The 26,308-nt window shown below is 38.3% G+C and overlaps 2 protein-coding genes across 2 annotated transcripts in view; one reads left to right on the top strand and one right to left on the bottom strand.

The window, feature by feature from the left end:
• ANO4 (anoctamin 4) overlaps nt 1–26,308 on the bottom strand; it is a 462,190-nt gene that overhangs the window by 219,135 nt on the left and 216,747 nt on the right. The window contains exon 4 of the mRNA XM_047742883.1: nt 14,241–14,432. Coding sequence (XP_047598839.1) covers nt 14,241–14,432 — 192 coding nt within the window. The remainder of the gene's footprint in view (nt 1–14,240; nt 14,433–26,308) is intronic.
• On the top strand, nt 23,986–24,525 carry LOC125107611 (40S ribosomal protein S9-like). The gene has a single exon (XM_047742885.1). The coding sequence runs from the start codon at nt 24,117–24,119 to the stop codon at nt 24,426–24,428; it is 312 nt and encodes a 103-aa protein (XP_047598841.1). The 5' UTR covers nt 23,986–24,116; the 3' UTR covers nt 24,429–24,525.

The following is a 26,308-nucleotide window of genomic DNA, read 5'->3' as shown; positions in this document are numbered from 1 at the left end:
ATGTTCTAAATCAAACACTTACTTTTTGTGAACTCTTCTCAAATCCTGTCAAGTAATAAAGAAAATGCTAAGGTACCAACATCTTAAATCTTATAATGAAAGTCAACAGTTGTCAACCTTACCCCTTTCTCAACCCCCAGACCCATTCCTTTAGCACCAACACTCTCAAGAGTTTGTTTTTACTTCTTTTGGCTATTTCCATGTGGGTATGCCATTGTATCTTGATCAATTTTATATATTACTTATTATTTCCTGCTATGATACAAGACAATATAAGTTATATGATGGACTGCCACTCTCTCTTGCCCTCCACCCATCCATCCAATCATTATTCTTAGTTATTCTGTTATATTGTCTTAGTTCAATAACTTTAAATGACTTTAAATTCAATATCTTGTTCAAATATAAATAGATCCTATATTTGCAAATTAACACATAGTGGTATAGAAAAGCAGATTTTGATACTATATTGACCTGGATTTGAATTCCCTTTTTTATGTAACCCTGAGCCATTAAATAATGAGCCTTATTTTTCTCATTTATAAAATGGAAAGGAGGAAATTTTTGAGAAGCTCTATTAAAAATTATGGACAATTGTTTACATGCATGCAAATATGGTTCATAGTGTTAGATCATCAAGTGATGATCTATTTTCTTTTTTCTTTTTTTTTTGATGATCTATTTTCCATGTCTCATCTAATTTTATAATGACATATTCTGTTCTCTGAAAAATGAAGGCCAATTCCAAGTTTAAGGTCTGGATTAAATAAAAAAAAAAAAACGCATTAAAAACCTCTAATTAGACTTGAAATAGTTATTTCACGTTGAAACAGAAATAAAGAGAAGTGTGACAAGTTAAATCTTACCTTTGCCATGCAACATACAAGATGGGGAACTCTGTAAAGTGGGCTAAAAGGGACAATGGTATTTTCTGTGATTTCCTTATAATGAATGATGCTTGATCTGAGCATCTGTCTACATTCTATTTATATTCTGCAAATAAAAATTGGTATTTCCTGTCCCAAGAGGTATTTTTAATACAAATTATCAAATGCAACATTTTTACAGAACAGGAAATAGTGATATATCAAAACATGATAATAAAATCTAAAATAAATCCTCACATGAATATTTTTGGACTTAATAGGCTGCAAAAAAACACCATTCTTGTAATTGAGAGTTTGTTTTCAATTCCCTGTAGTGAATTCAATGTTTCTATGACAGTGTTAAGATGAAGCACAGTATTAAGAAGGGGGAGAGGTACGTTCTGTCTTCTTTACAAATTTTCCCTGCATCAGACAATGCTCAAGATATATCTTTTTTTTTTTTTAGAAATTTTTTTTTAAAGATTTTTTTTTTTTTTTTTGACAGAGAGATCACAAGCAGGCAGAGAGGCAGGCAGAGAGAGAGGAGGAAGTAGGTTCCCCGAGAGAGCAGAGAGCCCGATGCGGGGCTCGATCCCAGGACTCCGAGATCATGACCTGAGCCGAAGGCAGCGGCTTAACCCACTGAGCCACCCAGGCACCCCTCAAGATATATCTTTTAAGAAGGAAGAAAATAAATTCAGTTCTTCTGAAGGATCTGAAATTGGAAACCCTAGATTCACATGTGGGATATTCCACCAGTTCTAGAAAAACTTTCCATCTCTGTTTCTTAATTTCATTTATATTGTTTACCAATAATCTATCTAGCATGCTGTAAGCTAAAAAGGCTTCGCAAGAGAGGATGCTTCATAAGTGCTATTGTAAAAAGATACATGAATCACTCTTTCATATTAGTTTTGTATAACTATAAATCTAGTGATATTGCAAGATCATGGTCTTACAAAAGAAAGCCCAGCATTGTATTAGAAGGAATAAACAGACAGATTCACTGACACCAGTCACTATAAAAGCTAGATATTTTTTCCAAAATGATTAACACTGAGCAGTTCTAAGGACTCAATTCTGGACTGGGTCCTGACCAGAGAACCACATTTGGCTAATAGCAGATAGATGTTTTTCAGGTCTAAAATGGAAAGAATAATTCTAATACTTGAGCCAGTAATGGCTGACTTTCAACAAAATTGTTTTCATGTTTCTCAGGATTGGTAAACAGTGTCTCCTAAATTATAGGGCATCCTTGCACTAGAAGTTCCAAAGAGGGCTTAGAAATCAGAGCTGCAAAGCTCCAAAGGGCAGGAAGGATCTGGGAGTCCTATAGGCAGGGCTCCATGGTGGGGGCAAAAGGGGGGGGGGTTTCCAATCTCCTAGATGCTGAGTTCTGTTACTATGATGAAACATGTTCTTGTGTTATGGTGAGTGCTGTGAAGTGTGTAAACCTGGCAATTCACAGACCTGTACCCCTGGGGATAAAAATATATGTTTATTAAAAATAAAATTTAAAAAAAAAAAGAAAAAAAAAAAGAAACATGTTCTTATAGAAGAAGGGAAAGAAAAATCCCCAGGATTTTAGGAGGGGTTGCTGAATAGAAACCATGAGACCTTCAGCATTACTATAATGTTGCTTATTTTCTTAACTTGCACGATAAATCTACAGAAGAACTTGAGATGAATATATGAGAGCATGGCCTTAAAAGACAACAAGTCTCATGAGAGCTAAGATTCTGTCCATTTTGTACATGACCCTCACCTCTAACTGAGAAAATTAAGCATAGTAGAAGTTTATTATTAACTACCACAATTAAGAGCTTAGGTTGGAGTAAGGTCACTAGTCATATTTGTATGGTCTTGAGCTAAATTATAATTTAAATCTCTCCTTCTTAAATATAAAATTTGTGAAGTAACCTTGGGCAGAAGACAGAGTTTTATGTTACACAAAATACAATCCTTGTTCCAGAAATTAGTCATTTGGCTTTCCTTGTAGCTGGCTTTTCTTCAATTTTTCTTCATTTTGTGTGTTCAAATGGTTGTGAAAAGATTCTTCAGAAAATTCTCTCTACATGCATGATACAAGTCAAAAGATGTACATATGTCCCTCAGCAAAGAGAAAGGAAGATGTAAATATCTAAGGAAAGAATCTGGCATATATTTTTAGAAAACACAATTTTGTTACTCAGCAAGTGAGAGCAAGGAACACAGATACCAAATCCCAAAATAGCTTGTTTTCCTAAGCACCCCATATTTACTAAACTCACATCACACATTAAAAAAAAAAACACTTAGGAAGAGATTCAAATGAAGGATGATTAGGGTTATTTCCAAATTATACCATTGACTGTTCTGAAAGATACCACATTCACCTTCAACGCAACAAGAAATGAAAGAGAAGCCCAAAGTAACTCTTAAACAGTTTTTCTACCACATAATTTCAAAACCATGTGGAAGATCTTATCTTCCAGTCACATGAAAAATCCACTTCACAGATAAAACAAACATGTAATTTTACCCAGCTTCAGATCTATTAGGAAGAGTAGCCAGGTTCTTTAGGTTCAGTAAAGAAGCTTCAGCCACAATTCTCAATGTTTATTTCCAGATAAAGTGATGAGAAAAACATTAAAATTTCACAGTCAACTAATTTTCATCTTCAAGGGGGGGAAAAGGGCATAGCTGGGAAAAAAAAAAAAAACCCACTCCTAAGAAATTAAAGACATAGGTCTTAGGGTACAGCAATTACTAATTTTATGCATTTGGTCAAGCAATTTCACTTCCTGAGCCACAGTAAAATAAGAATAATTCCACCTCATGGGCTGCTGGAAGAACTAAGTGAGATGTAGGAGAAATATTTACGAAAGCCCTTTGGAAACAATGAAGCATCATTTAATGTGAGGTGGTTGTATTATGATCATTACTGTGGTAAAGAATAGCCATCCATTTGCTTTTCCTTACTTTTCCCCAAAAGAACGAGTTGAATCTCCACTCTCATTTTGGTAGAACTAGAGGTAAGTCAACCTTCATTTGGCTTCTTAGGAAAAACACAAGTCTTTCTTGGCTTTAAAAAAGAAAAAAATCTCTCCTTACTTGCGCCTTGTCTTTCCTTGTCCCTTTCCGCATAGCTCCTGGTACTGCCATTTAAGGGGTGAAAGAGAACATGAAAGGCACTTGCTGAGTTCAATCTGTTCCCTAATTTGAGATCAGAGCTTGACATGAGGGCCAGAAAGTAACCGTTAAAACTCAGGGAAATGGGAACGTGTTCTATAATCAGAACCAGAATTAGAACCAGAAAAAGGGAGGATAAAAAAATAAATAAATAAAGGCCTAATGCAGAGTACAACAAAAAAGGAAGCTACAAAGAGGATTATCAATTTCCAATGGAATCTTACTGGTCCCTCCTTCAGTATGGTCTTCTTATGCTAAGGTGCGAATTATTACAGGTCTTGTAATTTAAGTTTTCCAAGGCTTTGTTATACTAACTTGCTAGAAATATATTGCCACCACATCATTTAAAGAAGGTAACATCAGCACATTGAATAAGGGAATCAGACTAATGTGGAATCTTGCTTCTGCCTTTACTGGCTGTACATCCTTGGACAAGTCATATAACCATCTCTGTGCCTTAGTTTCCCCAGTCAGAAAAATAAGGATAACTGCATGAGAATATTAGGGAAATTAAATGAGATAAGGAATGATGCAAGCAGCTTAACAGTTCTTGAGATTGAGAATATGGTAGAGTAATTAATAAATTGTAGCTATAATTTTATGTCTATCAAACACTTAATACCTCCATATACAGACAGAACTACATTCTAGCTTTACTAGAAACAACAAAATCCTAAAGTGTCTCTTGTGTGGAATCAATTTGTCCCAGCATTTAGATACCATGTATGTATATATACATATACATACACAAACATACAAAATAACCAGGCTTAAGGGGCTGCTCAGATTTTAAATTAAAAGATAAAAGGAATTGTGTCAGAAATTACTTGGGAAAACCATTAAACATATCAGTAAAAAACGCCATTTTACAAACTCTAAAAGAGAATAATGGACAAATTCTGGGATTGATGATATTCCTCTGGGACTATATGATAGGCCTAACAGATAAAGGAAAAGCAATAGAAGAAGTATTTAAGATTGCAGAAAGCTTCTAATTCTATTTTATGCGGCATAGTCATTAAACTGGGATAATGTGATCTATACCCACAAAGTTTTACAGTTTTAAATTCAAAAAATTGCAATCAATACTTCAGTTTACTCTGCTCTTGATCCTTAAATTATAGTCCCAAGCTTGGTGCCATTTAATACTTCTATTATTGGCCTATAAAAGGGAATAGAAAATAATATTTGTTAATTATGAGTGGCTAAAAGATAAGGTCAAATTGAAATCAACACAAGAGAGAAATAATCTGAAACAATCTGAAGAAAAACAAAACCACACACATACAAGACAAAGGTAAACAGCTCCTGTGTTGTATAGCACAATGAGAATATTCATTCTAGCCCAAGTTGAAAAACCACTCTATGGTACAGTGACTGAACCAGAAAGGGTTCTGTGACATATTCACTTTCAGGCTTCTGAATTTTGTCTGTGATGATGAAAACAAAAGTAATCACTACTATTTATTACTGAGCACTTACCACGTGACAAGGATCATATTGAGCATTTTACATTGATGAATTTATTAACTTGTCCTAACAATGTTATATTGAGTTGCCAGCTATAGTACATAAAAATACAGAGTACCCAGTTAAATTTGAATTTCAAATAAACAACTAGTAATTTTTTATTATAAGGTGCCCCATGTAGTATTGAGAAATACACCAAAAAACATTTGCTGTTTATTTGAAATTTAACTGTGAATTCTGTATTTCAGCTGGCAACTCTAACACTATGAAATAGGTATTAATATCCTCATTTTGTTGGTCAGAAAACCGAGATTCACAGAAATTAAGTCAGTTGACCTAGTCTGCATAGCTATCAGTTAACATATCTGGGTTCAAAAATCTCTAACAAAGGCTACATTCATAAATAGTATAATACATTCTCTGTTATTAGAATAATAACTCTCCTACTTATGAATGGCCATCCCTCCATTCTCCTGTTGATATTCTAGTTGACTTCAAAGTCCAATTTGTAGACTTTACACCTTATGAATTCTTAAATTTTTCTCACTAAGAATATTCCCATAACTTTATTTATATCTTTGTTCCAGCCCTTAAAACAGTTTGGCTTCAAATACAGCAGGTTACATATAGGTCCTTGTAGTGGACATTCTTGTATATTCATTTCTCTTTTCTAACATCACCTCTACTTTTGGGGCAGTGTCTTTCCCTTACAATATGTAGCCCAGGTGGTCCTACAATCCTATTATAACAGCTGAAGGGAGAAGTCTCCTTCTGTCCCATCCTTTCTTTCATCACCACCTCAGCCAAGGGAAAGGTGCATGGCCCATAAGACTGGCTTTCCCAAGTCTTCAAAACTTGAGCCAAATAATGCAAAACTAAAACAAATGGTTTATTTATTCCAGATAATCAAATAATTCATTTATTGGTTTCTCTTCCTTTTCCAAGGCTGTTTCCATCCATTTCCATACATATCCTCCAGATTTAAATTCATTCTTTGCTTGGATTAAATCATTAGTTTCAGTTGTTCCTAACCAAAGAACCTAGGCTGATTTCTCTCTGGACATGACTGTAAGCCTCCTAAGGTCCACGTGTAATAGAGTTCTACACCATTCTAGTCCCAACAAGTTATCTTCCAAATAAATATTTGTTTGTACATAGTAGGAACTCAGAAATTTTGGTGAACTCAAAGGGGAATAAATGAACTGAAATTGTTCAGGGATGATAGCATAGAAGATCAACGAGACTCTTATTTTTTCTTTTTGTACTCCACAACCAGTCTGAGTGAGCTTTTAGAGAGCACTTTGAGAACTGGGATTATTAACTTTGTAAAAAGATGATGATCACATAATAGGCCTTAATATTACTAAAGTGTTCATGATGCTTCTAAAATCTATGACTCACTATAAATAAGTTTGAGAGCTCTTGTATAACCTCCCAACAGAGAGCTATGATGCATTAGTGTAAGTATACTAAAAATAAAAGGTTATAACTGAAGTTACATCTACCTTGCAGAATAGTTTTAAATATACGTATTTAAAAACGGGTTTTTAATTATAATTTAAAATAATTTTTAATTATAATTCATTGCTAAAGAATTGGCTTTATTTATATTTTCTATCATTACCCAAAGCAAGTAGGTTTCAATATCTATGATAAAAGTATGGATAAACATAGTGATGTTTTTAAGGTGAGATCAGTCACTTGATAATGAGATAATGCTAAATTATCTCACACTGACATTATACCATTAGCAAATACTTTAACATTTCTTCAAATTTTTATTATATTTATTTCAGCATAGGATGTCAACTAAACACTGACTGACTCTACCTGGGTCACACATAAACAAAATACTCTATGTAATTCTGGGCACTGTATATTCATAGAGGCAGTAATTGAAATAAGATGGTTTCTAATACAGAGTGAGTAGGATGGTAAACAGTCTGAATACCATATCATTGAAGGAAGCATTTAAGACACTTAAGGAAATGTTTCAGTTGGGAAATAGCTCAAGATGAGTTTTTAAAGGAACATCACTTGAAGGAACTAGATTTAGCCTGTGTAACTTCAGAATGCAAACCTGTGTGCAGTGGGTGGAATAGATTTCAAACAGCAAATAATCATTTAGTAAACTTTCTCTGAATAAAGCATGGGGTTAGTGGAGATGGAGAATACAAAGAAAAATTGAATACAGTTCCTGACTTCCAGGAGAACTCTGTAATAAAAAAAAAAATATATGGACTTTGATAAGGCTTCTGAATTCTGTAGAAGTACTAGAAAGTGGGCATTCTGACCAATGAGATCTAGGAAGGCTTTTGAGGGCATATGGAACTGGGTTACATTTTGAGGAATGAGAAGGACTAAGTAGAGATTTACTGGGGGGAAGGGCATTTCCAAAAGTGGGAGGAGCTTATTTGAGAAATAATGAAGAGCCAGGTGGTAGAATAAGGGAGGCTGGGGTATAAAGATAAGCCAGGAAAAAAGGGGAGAGGTTACACTGTAGAGGGCCTGAGAAACTGGACTCATAAGGTTGCACTTTCTTTTGGACAGCCATAAAGATTATTAAGTAGAGGAGGGATAATATTAATGATCTTTGGAGGAAATTTTTGGGATGGTTCAGAAAAATAATTAAAGAAAGCTGTTGAATGCAATTCCCCCACATCTAAATCCCTTCCACTGGGCCCTCCAGAATTCTCCTCCCATCATCAGTCTTTCTCAGACTTTTCTCATCATCCTGCTTTTATCAAAGCCTGACTCTTCCAGAAGTCACTGCTTCCCTGTGGCTCTTTCCTATGGTACTATTTTTTTCTCCTATAGTCCTAACATCAATGGACCTGGAGAGGAAGAGGTATCTTCCTTGAATATTAATGACACCTTCATACCATCAGTTTTCCCTATTCTCTAAACATCCCTAGTATTGAATCTCAGGTTGTTATAACACTTTCAAGTCATGCTCCCTCATTTCTGGATGAGCTCAAGTCATGGCTTATTATTCCTCTTCTAAATACTATTCAATCTTTGACAGTTTCAATATCTATATAGATGATCTTTCCCAAACCCTGGCCTCTCAGTCCCTGAGAATTCTTTCCTCCAATGATCTTGCCTTCCACTCTATTACAGCCATTCATTTCATACCCTAGTATAAACCTTGTCATTACTAATAATAACAAAATCCTCCATAATATCAGTGCCAGTCATTCCACTCACTCTCTTAACAACCACCTCTTAACTTTCTAGCTCTACTTCTCCCTACCCTAACCTGACATGCTTTCAACCCATCTGGAACCTTCAACTGATTCTCTCAATTTCCCACTACCCCCTCATTCCCTTATTGGCTTCACTCCCCTCTTTATCACATTTGAATCACCAATTGTCATCATTCCCTCTCATACACCTTTGATTCTCTCTCTCTCTTCCTACTTCCTTGGCAAAAATCACAACCCTGACTACATGTAACTGTGCATCTATTCTATGTCTTCATGCATGTACCTAAACAGAGTTAAAGAAAAACACACAACCATGATGACTTGTCCTAATTTCATGACCATGAATTTCAAATAGTCCTCTAATGTAGGCTGGCTGTCAATCTTATTTCCCCCATCTGTACCACCTATCTTTATACCATCTCCCTCTCCCTCCCTCTCTGAACAAGATTTCATTCTCATTCTCAGTGATGACCTTGCCTCCCACATTACAGATAAAACTGATAGAGTAGGAAAGAACTTTTTAGACCCTCATTGCACTGCCAACAGCCACACATACTCTCCCTTCCCATCTGTTATCATGGATAAATTATTCATAATTCTATTGTGTATAACTCTCATTTCTCACTGACACCCACATCATGAATTCTCCCCTCTCCTGAACATCATAAATTATCTGCTGGAGATGTGCTATTTTGAAAAAAACAAAATGCTCTCTTGACTACTTTGTCTTCAGCCCAGGCCTTATTTCTTCACTAGCCTGCACAGCAAGACTGCTTTTAAAAAGTCATCAATAGTCAAAATATCTAATTCATGTCCCTCCATTTTCTCTTAAACCCACTTTATTTATTTATTTTAAAATATTTTATTTATTTTACTTGACAGCGAGAGACACAGCAAGAGAGGGAATGCAAGTAAGGGAAAGGGAGAGGGAGAAGCAGGCTTCCCGCTGAGCAGGGAACCTGATGTTGAGCTTGACATGGGGCTCAATTCCAGGACCCTGGGATCATGACCTGAGCTGAAGGCAGATGTAATGACTGAGCCACCCAGGCGCCACTAAACTCACTTTAATCAGGGTTTCATCCCCATCGCTTCACCAAAACTGTTCTTATCAAAGTCATCATTGATTGCCACTTTACTAAAATCAATGGCCAACTCTTAGCTCTCATCTTACTTGAGTTTCAGCAACATTTAACCTATATAATCACTCCTCTCTTCTTCTTTTTTTTTTGAAGATTTTATTTATTTATTTGACAGTGAGAGAGTAGGGAGAGAGGCAGGCAGAGAGAGAGGGGCAAGCAGGCTCCCCACTCAGCAGAAAGCCCAATGTGGGGCTTGATCCCAGGACCCTGAGATCATCACCTGAGCTGGAGGTAGAGGCTTAACCCACTGAGCCACCCAGGTGCCCCCACTCCTCTCTTCTTGATAAACGTTCTTTACTTTCAACACATGTAATTTCTAGTTTCTCTACATCCTTCGCAGTCATTCTTTCTTGGTCTTCATTCTCTCCTACCTTTACTGTTAGAGTCACCCAGATTCTAGCCCTTCATCCTCTCCCCTTCTCCATCTTTACTTCTTCCTTCAGTTATCTCTTTTCATCATATGACTTTAAAGACCATTTATATGTCAACAAAAGTTGATTTTATATCTCCTTCCCAGATCAATCTCTCAAACTCCAGACATGCTTATTCCACTGACCCATATGATCTCATTAGTTCTCAATATTATCATGACTACAATCAGTTTTCTCATCTTTTCCCTCCTTCCTCCCTAAAATCCACTGAATCTACTTAACCTGCAGCCTTCTCCATCTCAGTTGATACCAATCTAATTTATTCAGGCCAAACACCTGAGAGCCATCTTTAGCTCTCTTTTCTCTCTTACCCCACATCTGATCCACTGTGAAATCCTGATGGTCCAACTTTAAAATACTTCCAGAATCCAAATTCTTTTTTTTTTAAGATTTTATTTATTTATTTGACAGACAGAGATCACAAGTAGGCAGAGAGGCAGGCAGAGAGAGAGAGAGAGAGAGAGAGGAGGAAACAGGCTCCCTGCTGAGCAGAGAGCCCCATGTGGGGCTCGATCCCAGGACCCTGGGATCATGACCTGAGCCGAAGGCAGAGGCTTTAACCCACTGAGCCACCCAGGCACCCCCAGAATCCAAATTCTTAATACCATTTCTGCCACACCCAGTTAGGGTTACCACTTTCCCTTTTACCAGACTGTTATGATGGTCTCCTATCTGACCTTTCTCTTTTCACCCTATCCATCTATGGTGTATTTTCACATAGCTGCAACTGTGGGCCTCTTAAAATAGGTCACATCAGGGCACCTGGGTGGCTCAGTCAGTTAAGCATCCTGCTCTTGATTTTGACCCAGGTCATGATCTCAGGTCCTAGCATCAAGCCCTGCACCAAGCTCTGCACTCAGTAGGGAATCCGCTTGAGAATTCTCTCTCCTTCTTCCTCTGCCCCTCCCTCCACCCTCACACACTCTCATGCTCTCTTTTTCGCTCTCCTGAATAAATAAGTAAATTTAGAAAAAAAAAAAAAAGTAAGTCAGAGCATGGGATTCTTCTGCTCAAAAACCTAGAAGAACTCCCATTTTGCAAAGAGCTCTGAGCCTTATAGTGGCCTATAAGGCCCTGCTCTATCTGACCTATCTAGGTTGGTGTTTCCCTTCATTCTAGGCTCAGGGGTCTCTGTGCTGTTCCTCAAACTGCCAGACTCATCCCTCATCTCACTCACTGATGTATCCCAAATACTTGAAGAGTACCTGGTAACCTAATAGGCTTCCAATAAACATTTGTTGATTGAAAGTCAGGTAGAACAATTATAAAACAATTTTAATGTGTCAATGATATCCCAATAAATCTGGGAAAATGTACAATAAAACTACTGTAATAGTCCAGTAAATAAGTAATGGACACTCAGTTCAATTCTACCCTACAATTATTTATTAAAAGGACAAAGATATATAATCCAGAATCTCTGCCTTTGAATACCTTATAGTGGAGAGATACACAGGTAATTTCAAAATGTTAAAAAAATAATGGAACAGGGGCGCCTGGGTGGCTCAGTGGGTTAAAGCCTCTGCCTTCGGCTCAGGTTGTGATCCCAGGGTCCTGGGATCGAGCCCCGCATCGGGCTCTCTGCTCAGCGGAGAGTCTGCTTCCTCCTATCTCTCTCTGCCTGCTTCTCTGCCTACTTGTGATCTCTGTCAAATAAATAAATAAAATCTTTAAAAAATATATATATATGCTTTAAAAAAAATATATATATATATATATGCTTTAAAAAAAATAATGGAACAAAGACAGGGCATCCTAAAGAGAACAGCATGAACAAAGGTTGGGAGATGTGGAATAGCATCATGTGATGGAGAGCTGAAAGAAAGTCAGTCTGATTCGATGTGATGGTCTGGTTGATATGACTACTTGGCGAGACTACAGTCCCCAGTTACTCAATGAACACTAATCTAGGTATTGTTGTGAAGGTGTTTTCTAGACATAATTAAAGTACATAACTAGTTTCTTTCAGTAAGAGAGATTATCCTAAATAATCTGGGTAGGACTGATTCAACGAATTGAAAGGTCTCAAAAGCAGAGCTGAGGCTTCTCTGAAGAAATTCCTCCTACAGACAGAAGCTTCAGCTGTGTCCAAAAGTTCCAGCATGCCATTCATAAGTGCCTGCTCTATGGATTTCAGACTTGCCTACATAGCCTTCCCAATTATGGAAGCAAATGTCTTATAACAAAAATCTCTAAATATCCATCTTCTACGGGTTCTGCTTTTTTGGTTGAACTGGGACTGATACACTAGAATATAAAGCTTAAGGCAGAAGGTGGCAAAACTAAAGGATGAGATGTAGTAGAGCTAGAACAAGAAAGTCATTTGTTTTTAACATGCTCAGAGGTTTGAACTTTACCTCAAAATCAGTAGGATCAGCAAGGTGAATGATATGATTAGGGGTTGAGACAAATCATTCTGGATTTGATATAAAGGATATAATGGGATAGGAAGCAAGGGGAAGAGAGAGATGTTGGTGGTTGGGAAACCAGCCAAGTTACCTGTGAGAAAAGTAAGAGGAGAACCAAGAAAGAAGGTCATCATGGAAACCAGGGAACAGTGTTGGGAAGAAGTGGTGGTCCACCCTGATCTGGTGCATCAGAAGAGTCTGCCACTCAGTATTCTGTGATAAAAGAAGTTTACAAAGGACCACAAGACAGGTGTGCTAGAGTGGAGAATCCAGAAACTAGATTGTATTAGGTTCAAGAGTGGCTGGGAAGTGAGAGAAAAGAGAAAACAGGAGTAGATTATTCTTTTACAGAAGAAAACATGGCAGAAGAGAGAAAAGATCAATTTCAAATGAAAATGATTAGAATGGGAGAAACTTTTAAGTTTTCTTAAGTCAAAAGCAAGGGAGGGAGAAAAGACAAGAATGAGGGTACACATTCTCCTGAGTGAGGCTCAAGAGAGGAGGTGTGGCCAAGACCACAGGTGAAGGCTTGGTCAAGGACAGTGGGAGGACCTTCACTTTCTGAAAACTGGAGGAAAGAGAAGGATGAAAGTAAGCAGAAACAAATTTAGAATGGAGGGTAAGGAATCTGCAGTAATTCATGCCCAGTGGCCCTGGGGTAGCTCAGTGAGGTTAGGAAACAAGGTTATCAGTTGAGAGAGAGATGGTGTGATAGATCTAGAGATGGAGGTTTGGCTTTAGTTGGGGCTGGGTAGCCACCAGCCAGTACATAACTGGAATCAGGATCAGGTGACAGTTATACTAAAGGACTTCTGAACTGCCTCAGAGTTCAGTGTTTCTATGAATCAGATGGGCAGAAATGTTGTCTTATTCACTGATGTTTTCTCAACACCCAAAACAATGCCTGGCATATAGAAGGCACTCAAAAAATTTGCTGAATGAATGAATGAATGAGTGAAAGCTTAGATGAGCTTATATAAACAAGAATAAAACCTTTTAGTTGAGATTACCTATTTTAACATAGACTCATATAATATTTTTAAGCAATCACAGATGTTTTCCAGATCCTTGAAGCTCAATATAACTCCAGTCTTCTCTCCTAATCTCCAGACAATATAGCCAAGGCAAGTCAGGTAATGTAGGCTTTGAAGTGGGCATTTTTAGCTTGAATTTTTACCTGGACTATCTTAGAGCAAATTATCAAGAAAATGGCCAAATTTCTATTTTATTGTATTATACAGTAAGCTTTTCTGAACTGAGTAAGAGTTTACTCACTCAGATTTTCACTTAGATTCCACTACCACTGTAGGTAGAATGTAGCCTTAACCTTTTTCTGACACACTGAGCTCTTTCTCTTCTTATTGGTCTTGGAGATATTTACCACTGACCAAAGGGAAAAGAGGAGGGAAAAAAACAAGACTCTAAAAGACAAGTTTAAAAAAATAAACATAAAAAATAAAAAGTAATTTTAACTGGAATAAAAATATAATGCTGACAGTACTACATTGGTACTAATATGGGTCTCTGTTGAATATTTCCCATGCATTACCTGGGTGGAAGACTTTGGTTTTCCCATTAGTGATTCCAGAAGAGCTTGCCTCCATTCTTATTGACCTCCTGCCTGGTGGAAGTGAGGAATGCCTGACCACAGGCAGGCGACGTGACCCTGGGCGTCTTGCCACACTTCGCCGTTGATGGATTTGCAAATGCTTTTCAGCCCCATGAATAGATAAACTTAAACCTGGAATGAGAAATAGCACCATTATTATCTAAAAAGTCAGTTCTGAATGTTGTAAAATACCAAATTACTTTCTGACTTAAAATACAGACAGTTTAAGTAACAATGGTTCAAATTCTTAAAGGATGTTAATGACACTGGAATTCTGATACTGACTGATTTTCACATTGGTTTATTCACTGAACATTATTTCATTCAAAAGTGGATATCCTCAGTTATCATGACAAGAGTTTCATGAATGGAGATCCAATGATGTCAAGTATTAAAATTCTTACCAAAATCCTGAGAAAATATGCACTTATTTAGATTAGGAATTTCTACTGGGGTATCTGGAGTTTCAATAAAAATTGAGCATTTTTTTTTCCTTTCTTAAAAATATTTTAATTCCAGTAGAGTTAACATACAGTGTTATATTAGTTTCAGGTGTACAATATAGTGATTCAATAATTCCATACATTACCCAGTGCTCAATACAACAAATGCTCTCCTTAATCCCCAATTTCACCCATCCCCCATGCACCTCCCCTCTGCTAACCATCAGTTTGTTTTCTATAGTTGAGTCTGTTTCTCAGTTTGTCTCTCTTTTTCTTTTGCTCATTTGTTTTGTTTCTTAAATTTCATGAGTGAAATCACATTATATTTTACTTCCTCTGACTTATTTCATTTAGTATTATACTCTATCTCCATCCATGTTGCTACAGATGGCAAGAATTCATATTTTTCATATTTTTATGGCTGAATAATATTCATATATATATATCACATTTTCTTTTAGGGTGGAATGTTCTGTATATATTTATGAGGTCCATCTGGTCCAATGTGTCATTCAATGCTCTTGTTTCTTTATTGATTTTCTGCTTTGATGATTATATCACATTTTCTTTATCCATTCATCAATTGATGGACACTTGGTCTTCTTCCATAACTTGGCTATTGTAAATAATGATGCAATAAACATAGGGATGCATGAATCCCTTTGAATTAGTGTTCTTTTGTTTGGGGGGTAAATACCCAGAAGTGTGATTACTGGATCATAGGATGGTTCTCTTTTAACTTTTGAGAAACCCTCATACTGTTTTCCACAGTGGCTACATCAGTTTGCATTCTCACTAACAGTGCAAAAGGGTTCCCCTTTCTCTACATCCCCACCAAAACTTGTTTTTGTATTGATTTAAGCCATTCTGACAAGTGTAAGGTAATATTTCATTATAGTTTGATTTGCATTTCCTTGGTGATGAGTGACATTGAGCATCTTTTCTTGTGCCTATTTCTTTGGAGAAAAGCCTATTCATGCCTCCTGCCCATTTTTAATTGAATTCTTTGTATGTTTTTAGGGGTTGAATTTTTAAGTATATTTTGGATAGTAGCCCCTTATCAGATATATCATTTTAAAATATCTTCTCCCATTCAGTAGGCTACCTTTTAGTTTTATTGATTGTTTCCTTTGCTGTGAGGAAATATTTTATTTTGATGTAGTCTCAATAGTTTATATTTGTTTTTATTTATATAATGTCCTTCTTTTAAGTTTTTATTTTAAAGTCTTCATTTTAAAGTCTATTTTGTTTGATTTAAGCATTCCTATTCCAGCTTTCTTCTGACACCCATCTGCATGATAATTGTTTCTCCATCCCCTCAATTTAAAGATTTAATTTAATTTATTTATTTGACAGAAATAAAGCGATCACAAGTAGGCAGAGCAGCAGGTAGAGATAGAGTGGGAAGCAGGCTCCCTGCTCAGCAGAGAGCCCAATCAGGGCTGGATCCCAGGACCCTGAGATCATGACCTGAGCTAAAGGCAGAGGCTTAACCCACTGAGCCACCCTGGTGCCCCTCCATCCCTCAATATAAATCTGCAGGTATTTTTAGGTCTGAAATGAGTCTTTTGTAGGAAGCATGTAGATGGGTTTTGTTTTTTGTAATCTACTGTCACCCTATGACTTTTGATTAGAGCATTTAGTCCATTTACATTCAAGGTAATTTTTGACAGATATGTGTTCATTGACATTTTGTTACTTTTTTTGGTAGTTTTTCTCAGATCCTTCTCTTTATTTCATGGCTTGCTACTTTTCTTTGGTGAAATGCTTAGATTCCTTTCTCCTTATTCTTTACATATCTATTAGTAGGCTTTTATTTGTGGTTACCATTAGATTTGTAGATAACACCTTGCATATGACCATATGGCAGTCCATATTAAGTTGATGGTCACTTAAGTTTAAACTCATTCTTTATTACTCTCCATGTTTTATCTACATGATGTTATGTTTTACATCCTTTTATTTTATGGATCCCTTGATTTTTTTTTACAGAAATACTTATTTTTACTGCTTTTGTGTTTCCTACTTTTCACACTCTGATTTATGGTCTTTCCTTTCCACTCAAAGAGTTCCTTTTATTATTATTATTTTTAAGATTTTATTTTGAGAGACAAAAAGAGAGCACAAGTAGGGGGAGCAGCAGGCAGAGGGAGAGGGAGAAACAGGCTCCCTGAGCAGGGAGCCAAATGTGGGGCTCCATCCTAGAAATCCAGGATCGTGACCTGAGCTAAAGGCAGACACTTAAACAACCTCACCAACCAGGTACCCTCTCTTTATTATTTCTTATAGGGCTACTTTAGTGGTCATGAACACCTTTAATTTTGTCTGTGAAACTCTCTTGCTCCTTCTATTCTGATTGATAGCCTCGTTGCGTAGAGTATTCTTGGTTATAGATTTTTCTCTCCCAGTACTTTGAATATATCATGCCACCCACTTCTGGCTTGGAAAGTCTCTGCTGAAAAATCCACAGATAGCCTTATGGGGATGCCCTTGTATGTAACTGACTTCTTTTACCTTGTTGCTCTTAAAAATTTTTATCATTGCTTTTTACCATTTTGATTACTGTGTATCTTGGTGTGGACCACCTCTGGTTGACTTTATTGGTGGATCTCTGTGCCTCCTGGATCTGGATGTTTCCTTTCCCAGATTAGGGAAGTTTTTAGCAATTATTTCTCCAAATAAATTTTCTGTACCATTTTCTCTCTCTTCTCCTGGGATCCCTATAATTCAGTGTTATGCTTGATGGAACTATGCTGAATTCCCTAAGTCTATTCTCATTTTGCATAATTTTTCTCTCAGTTTTTCAGCCTTATTACTTTCCATTACTCTCTCTTCTAGTTCATTGATTTCATTCCCCTGCTTCCTCCAGCCTATTTTTTCCATCAAGTTTATTTTTTTTAATTTTTTTTATTTTTTTTATATATATATTTTTTTAAGATTTTATTTATTTATTTGACAGAGAGAGAGATCACAAGTAGACAGAGAGGAAGGCAGAGAGAGAGAGAGAGAGAGAGGGAAGCAGGCCTCCTGCTGAGCAGAGAGCCCGATGTGGGACTCGATCCCAGGACCCTGAGATCATGACCTGAGCCGAAGGCAGCAGCTTAACCCACTGAGCCACCCAGGCGCCCCTCATCAAGTTTATTTTTAATTTCACTTATTGTGTTCTACATTTCTGATTGGTTCTTTTATGTTTTCTACCTCTTTGTTAAGGGCCTCACTGATGTCCTCCACTCTTCTTAAGTCCAGTGAGTATCTTTATGACCATTATTTTAAATTCTCTCTCAGGCATGTTACTTACATCCATTTCTGTTAAGTCTCTTGCTCTGATTTTTTCCTGTTCTTTCATTTGTGATACATTCCTCTGTCTTCTCATTTTTGTCTAGTTCTCTGTGTCTGTTTCTGTGTGTTTGGGAAGTCAGCTACATCTTTGCTCTTGAAAGTAGTGGGCCAGCTGTGCATTTTTAACTAGGTAGTGCTGGTCCTCCTCCACAGGGAATACACAGCTTTAGCAGAGACCTGAGTTAGACTGGTCACGCCACAAACCACCCACAGGTGAGAGATGCATTCTTAACAAGGTGCCCACATCTTCCACAGGTGGATGGGAGATACAGTGTTGGTGAGGTCTCTATGGTTCTTCTCAGGGAAGGGGTCTATAGCACCAGGACTGAGGGAGGACTTGATGGAGGGGCAGGAAGCAGTATAAGCAAGTTAGGTAGGGTGTGCTGGTGCCCAGCTGGTTCCCAAAGGTGGCTGTGTGTTTATGATGAGGGGTAGAGGAGGAAAATGACACCTGCCAGCTCCTTTGTTCCTGGAAAATCTCTCAGCTAACTTTGAGATTAGTAACTAACTTTCCTTCCTTTAAGTTCCAGGTGTCTTTCTAACTGCTTCTTCCAAGCAGCATTTTCAGAGGCTGTTTGCTCTGCTGTCTTTAAGGATACGGGCTCAGCTTCCTTTTGCCCCTGGGACCCTCAGAGCTTCAGCCAGCTGATTTTTTTTTTAAAGATTTTTTATTTATTTATTTTGACAGAGAGAGAGATCACAAGTAAGCAGAGCAGCAGGCAGAGAGAGAGGGGGAAGCGGGCTCCCCGCTGAGAAGAGAGCCCGATGTGGGGCTCGATCCCAGGACCCCGAGATCATGACCCAAGCTGAAGGCAGAGGCTCAACCCACTGAGCCACCCAGGCGCCCCCAGCCAGCTGATTTTTAAAGTTCCAAACTTTAAGTCCTGCTGATTGTAAGTACTCATGAAATTCAGTCCCTGATTCTCAGAGCCAAATGCTATGGGGATTCCTCTTCCGCTTATAGGCTCCCCAGTATGCTAATCTGTTTCTCACCCTTCTCTATATCTGTGGCTAACCTCCCTCAAAAAATCAAATTCATGGGGTTTACGTTCCTACCAAGTCCTTTCCTCTCCTACCCTCTCCATGTGGCCTCTTCTCTACATTTAGTTGTGGAGTTTGGCCAGTCTTTGGTTCCTTTTCTGGATTGTTTGTTCTGAAGTGAGTAATATCTAGTTGTATCTGTGAAATGAGGTGAAATTAGGGTCATTAGCCATCTTCCCTAGGAGTCCCCTAGCAACTTCTATTTTATTTTTTTAATTAAACTTTTAATTTAAACTTTTAATTAAAAAATAAGCAACTTTTTCATAGGACTCATGTTTAGACCAGAGTTGAAGATTGAACTCAGATTTGTACCTCTGATAATATTCAAATTATGTACCTTTTTAGAGCTATTTTATCCAGGAAAATTTCAAACGTACCAAAGGCAAAAAGATTAGCATAATAAATTCCATGTACCCATCACTTAACTTCAAAAAATATCAAGATTTTTCCATAAAGATGGAGAGAAAAAAAGATTTTTCTAATATTGTTTCAACATACTCCACTCCTTCTGTTGTTGATATGCTTTTTAGGTGCTAAAGTAGTTTAAAGCAAACTCCAGAGATTATGTCAATCTCATCAAAAACAATATTGACTGTATTGACTTGTGTTGTTTATATCAATATGGACTACACCTGCTGATATATATGAACCATATAATAAATTGAAGATATTTTAAAATAATTATTAATACTCAAAGATTTTTTTAAAAAGAACACCCATTAACCATCATTAAATGTTGCTAAAACACCAATTCATTACTCAGAAAATTGATATAGGGAAAGAAGCAAATATTTATCCCCACTTTTCCTTTACTAACCATATTTGAAGGTAACCAAATAGTTGATAAAATCCAGGATCTATAAAAAACTCCTGAAACTCAACATACACAAAACAGACAATCATATCAAAAAATGGGCAGAAGATATGAACAGACACTTCTCCAATGAAGACATGCAAATGTATCAGATACATGAACTGGTGTTCATTATCGCTGGCCATCAGGGAGATTAAAATTAAAACCACATTGAGATACCACCTTACACCAGTTAGAATGGCCAAAATTAGCAAGACAGGAAACAACATGTGTTGGAGGGGATGTGGAGAAAGGGGAGCCCTCTTACACTGTTGGTGGGAATGCAAGTTGGTGCAGCCACTTTGGAGAACAGTGTGGAGATTCCTCAAGAAATTAAAAATAGAGCTTCCCTATGACCCTGCAATTGCACTACTGGGTATTTACCCCAAAGATACAGATGTAGTGAAAAGAAGGGCCATCTGTACCCCAATGTTTATAGCAGCAATGGTCACGGTCGCCAAACTGTGGAAAGAACCAAGATGCCCTTCAACAGACGAATGGATAAGGAAGATGTGGTCCAAATACACTATGGAGTATTATGCCTCCATCAGAAAGGACGAATACCCAACTTTTGTAGCAACATGGACAGGACTGGAAGAGATTATGCTGAGTGAAATAAGTCAAGCAGAGAGAGTCAATTATCATATGGTTTCACTTATTTGTGGAGCATAACAAATAGCATGGAGGACAAGGGGAGATGGAGAGGAGAAGGGAGTGAGGGAAATTGGAAGGGGAGGTGAACCATGAGAGACTATGGACTCTGAAAAACAATCTGAGGGTTTTGAAGTGGCGGGGGGTGGGAGGTTGGGGGAACCAGGTGGTGGGTATTATGGAGGGCACGGATTGCATGGAGCACTGGGTATGGTGCAAAAATAATGAATACTGTTAGGCTGAAAAAATAAAAAATTAAAAAAAAATTTTTCACTACATATTTCCAACTAATAAATTACTGATGAAAAAGAGAATTGGAAAATAATTTTAGAGGCCCCAGTGAAATATGAAGGATAAATTTTGTCTAAAGAAGCACTGCGAGGACAGAGCTAGATTCAGACTCGTGGAAAACTGAATCCAGATCTTTTAAAAAAGCCACAGAAATGTGTTAGCCTTATTTAATGCCAACAAGCCAGGGGAGTGGAACATGGTCAGGAATTATGCTATCTGAGGGAGAAAAGTTGAGCTTCACCCAACTGCAGAATTTTTTTTATTAAGAAGAGGAATTATCTTATAATTTGAAGGTAGAAATTTAGAGTTGGAAGTTACCTTAGTGGTTGGGTAACTAATCTGGTGCCTTATATTGATGAGAAAACTGAGCCTGGCAAAGAAAAACAACCAGTCTACTTATCAGTACTGGAAGGCCGCAATAAAAAGTCTATTAAAAACCCAGAAATGGGACCCTGGGTGGCTCAGCTGGTTAAGTGTCTGCTTTCAGCTCAGGTCATGATCCCAGGGTCCTGGGATCGATCCCGCATTGGGCTCCTTGCTCAGCTGGGAGCCTGCCTCTCCCTCTGCCTGCTGTTCCCTCTGCTTGAGCTCTCTGTCTCTGACAAATAAATAAATAAAATCTTAAGAAAAAAAAACAGAAATGAGGAAATAAAAGCAAAATGATGTGAACTGGGCCAAATTGTAAATTCTAATAAATATTAAGGAACGATGATTCAAATCAGAATAAGGTTTGGTCAGCCAAGCATAACAACAACAACAACAACAATAAAGCTCATAATAAACAAACATGAGTAGTGCCCATCCAGACAACAGCCTAAAAGTTCAAGTATACTAAGAGCCAGACAGTCCTGAAACACAATTTTACTTTCCTTTATCCACTTAACTGCCCTTGCTCTAACAGCACTCACTAGACAATCTTCAGATTAGGATTTGGTTTCCATTGCAGGGAGAAAGTAATCATACTAATGTTCCCCTGGACCCAGCGACCAAGGTTCTCAGTGTGGGCTAACAAACTAGCACCCTGAATTTTTTTCTACACTTATATCTCCTCATGATTGTTAGAATGAATCTGCCCACGGATCTGTTTTTTTTTCTTTTTTTAATTTTTTATTTCTTTACAGCTAACAGTATTCATTGTTTTTGCACCACACCCAGTGCTCCATGCAATCCATACCCTCCATAATACCCACCTCCTGGTTCCCCCAACCTCCCACCCCCCGCCACTTCAAAACCCTCAGATTGTTTTTCAGAGTCCATAGTCTCTCATGGTTCACCTCCCCTTCCAATTTCCCTCACTCCCTTCTCCTCTCCATCTCCCCTTGTCCTCCATGCTATTTGTTATGCTCCACAAATAAGTGAAACCATATGATAATTGACTCTCTCTGCTTGACTTATTTCACTCAGCATAATCTCTTCCAGTCCTGTCCATGTTGCTACAAAAGTTGGGTATTCGTCCTTTCTGATGGAGGCATAATACTCCATAGTGTATTTGGACCACATCTTCCTTATCCATTCGTCTGTTGAAGGGCATCTTGGTTCTTTCCACAGTTTGGCGACCGTGACCATTGCTGCTATAAACATTGGGGTACAGATGGCCCTTCTTTTCACTACATCTGTATCTTTGGGGTAAATACCCAGTAGTGCAATTGCAGGGTCATAGGGAAGCTCTATTTTTAATTTCTTGAGGAATCTCCACACTGTTCTCCAAAGTGGCTGCACCAACTTGCATTCCCACCAACAGTGTAAGAGGGCTCCCCTTTCTCCACATCCCCTCCAACACATGTTGTTTCCTGTCTTGCTAATTTTGGCCATTCTAACTGGTGTAAGGTGGTATCTCAATGTGGTTTTAATTTTAATCTCCCTGATGGCTAGTGATGATGAACACTTTTTCATGTGTCTGATAGCCATTTGTATGTCTTCATTGGAGAAGTGTCTGTTCATATCTTCTGCCCATTTTTTGATATGATTGTCTGTTTTGTGTGTGTTAAGTGTGAGGAGTTCTTTATAGATCCTGGATATCAACTTTTTTTTTAAAGATTTTATTTATTTATTTGACAAACAGAGATCACAAGTAGTCAGAGAGGCAGGCAGAGAGAGAGGAAGGAAAGCAGCCTCGCTGCTGAGTGGAGAGCCTGATGCGAGGCTTGATCCCAGGACCCTGGAATCATTACCTGAGCCGAAGGCAGAGGCTTTAACCCACTGAGCCACCCAGGCACCCCGAATATCAGCCTTTTGTCTGTACTGTCATTTGCAAATATCTTCTCCCATTCCGTGGGTTGCCTCTTTGTTTTGTTGACTGTTTCCTTTGCTGTGCAGAAGCTTTTGATCTTGATCAAGTCCCAAAAGTTCATTTTCGCTTTTGTTTCCTTTGCCTTTGGAGACATATCTTGAAAGAAATTGCTGTGGCTGATATCCAAGAGGTTACTGCCTATGTTCTCCTCTAGGATTCTGATGGATTCCTGTCTCACTTTGAGGTCTTTTATCCATTTTGAGCTTATCTTTGTGTACAGTATAAGAGAATGGTCAAGTTTCATTCTTCTACATATAGCTGTCCAGTTTTCCCAGCACCATTTATCATGGTACTGACATAAAAACAGACATATAGACCAGTGGAACAGAGTAGAGAGCCCAAATATGAACCCTCAACTCTATGGTCAAATAATCTTCAACAAAACAGGAAAAAATACAGTGGAAAAAAGACAGTCTCTTCAATAAACGGGTCTGGTTTCTAAGCCCACAATGCTATGAGCCCGAGACTTGTTCTTGGGAAATTCACCCAGGTAAGGCCAGCCATGCTGGGTAACCCCTTGGGAGACCACTAGCAGCCTTTCCCTCACAATGCATGCCCCACTCTGATGCTCAGATGCCTGGGCAATTGTGAGTCTTTTACTCCTAGGTGTTTGTGAGCAGAACTAACATAACAGCATCAAGCTGGTTTTCTTCCACTCTGTCATGCTCCCTACCATGGCTATATGTTCCATACTTCCAGAGAGATGCAAAATGAATTATCTGTAGACCTACAAGACTCCAGAAGAATGTAGACAATTTTCAGGCGACAAATGAACGTTCACCCTGGCCAAGATCCGCAAGGCCGCGCGGGAGCTGCTGACGCTGGACGAGAAGGACCCGCGGCGCCTGTTTGAGGGCAATGCCTTGCTTCGGCGACTGGTGCGCATTGGAGTGCTGGACGAGGGCAAGATGAAGCTGGATTATATCCTGGGTCTGAAGATTGAGGATTTCTTGGAGAGGCGTCTGCAGACCCAGGTCTTTAAGCTGGGCTTGGCCAAGTCCATCCACCACGCCCGTGTGCTGATCCGCCAGCGCCACATCAGGGTCCGAAAGCAAGTGGTGAACATCCCATCATTCATCGTCCGCATGGATTCCCAGAAGCACATTGACTTCTCCTTGAGCTCTCTGTATGGGGGTGGCCGCCCAGGCCGCGTCAAGAGGAAGAATGCCAAGAAGGGCCAGGGTGGGGCTGGCGCCAGCGATGACGAAGAGGAGGATTGAGCCCACCCTTCCTTCCATCCATCCCCCCTGCCACCCTCTGGGGCCCGTGGATTGTCTAGTTTCTCTGTCACATAATAAAAGAACCAGTGCTTTGGAACTGGAAAAAAAAAAAATCAACATCAGACAGTACATGCAGTCTGAGTCTGCTACCATGAAACAGACCACTCTTGAAAAAACATTTCTCCTTGTCCCTTTTGTAGAGGATAATTGGGGTAAAGAAACCAGAACTATGACTCAGTGTGGCACTTCCAGCTCTTATAAAACTCCTTTCAAGGAAGTATAAAATGTTATAAATGATAATAAAAATAACACTGTGGAAATAAATGGCATAGGTACTTGGAATGTTGAATTCCATATTAAAATATATAAAATGTAGATCATGGGGAAAATGTCAAAAAATTCATGAGTATTGCCATGAGAGGATGGATATGGGGAAGATGGTATGCTATAAGGGAATTCATGAGGAATCCTTACTGCCTCAGCAAATTCATATGGTCCTCCAAAAATTAAGATTTCTCAGAGATATAGATAAAGGACCTGGTCCACCAGAGCTCTCTTCATACAATGGCTAAGTCCATGGGGGAGAGAGATATGTAAACAAATAGCACATAAGACATCAAATATACGCCAGATATGAAAAGTTAACATTTACTGAAGACTCAGCAGTTACATCTTCAGAAATGAATTATCAGTCAATAAATTACATGGTCCAATTAATTCTTAATTACTTTGGGAAAAAATTTTGATGCTAGTCATCTATTAAATGTCAGGCACTGTGCTAAATATTGATCATCACACCATTAATGCCTCACTCCTACCCTACAAGACAGAGAAGTCATATCCACCTTTACAGATAGGAAACTTGAGGCTCAAGAGGCAAAGTTACTTGTCCAATGTCACACAAGTGAGTAACTGAAATTTTAACCCTCATCTTTTCCACTGTAGCATGCAATCTGATGAATTTAATTAATTATATACAAATATATAGGCTTTTCTTGTGTGTGTGGGTTTCTGTTTTTGTTTTTTAGAGAGGGAGAGGGAGGGGCTGAAGAAAGGGAGAGGAACAGAGTCTTACACAGGCTCCACACCTAGTATAGAGCGTGGCATGGGGGTTGATCTCACAACCCTGAGATCATGACCTGAGCCAAGATCAAGAATTGGATGCTTAATTTACTGAACCACTCAGGTGCCCCTAAATAGGCTGTTTTAAGTCTATAGTGGTTCTAAATAATTTAACAAGGCAGCGTTAGAAGGTATATTATACTGACACGACTTGGACACAAACTCTTATGAAACCATCTCTTCTCTCTCTTTTCTATCTACATTTTGAAATGTCTTCCTGGTTTTCGACCAGCTACCAAATACCTTAGTAAGAGCCAGTACTCTTATACTCTCATTAACCTGTCAGCACATGGCTGTCCTATTTCTCCAACTAGCTCAAGAGTCTCTAAGAGCAAGAATATTATTGTGTACTTCTCAGAGTCCTTCCTCAGCTCTGAAGAAAGTACACTCCATACAGAGATGTGGGATGAATTTGCCTTTAGTTCCTTCTCCTTCCGCACGTCGCATTCTACCTGGTGCAAAGACTCCTCAGGAATAGGCAAAGCAGAGTTAAGAGCCAGCCAAGGAAATGACACTGAGTATGCTGACCTGTGCAACAAATTTTTAATTTCATTATATTCTGTTTCATTATATATTCATCATCTTTCCTAGACACCTTAAGGCCTGAAACTTGGTTGCTTTCCTCAGCTTTAGCAGACAGCTTCCTCCCCAATGCAGCTGAGAAGATGGAGCCCAGGCAATGTCAAGTTTCTAATCTTACCACCTTTCTACCTCAAAATACCTTTCAAAAAAAGTACCTTTTTTTCTTGAGACCTATC

Source organism: Lutra lutra, chromosome 8 (assembly GCF_902655055.1).
Source record: "Lutra lutra chromosome 8, mLutLut1.2, whole genome shotgun sequence".
NCBI classification, from domain to species: domain Eukaryota; kingdom Metazoa; phylum Chordata; class Mammalia; order Carnivora; family Mustelidae; genus Lutra; species Lutra lutra.
Note: the sequence above shows the minus strand (reverse complement) of the source record. Positions and strands in the feature narration are given on the sequence as shown.

Excerpts from the sequence above, each read along its gene's own strand:
- LOC125107611 (XM_047742885.1), top strand. The coding sequence starts at position 24,117 with ATGAAGCTGGATTATATCCTGGGTCTGAAGATTGAGGATTTCTTGGAG.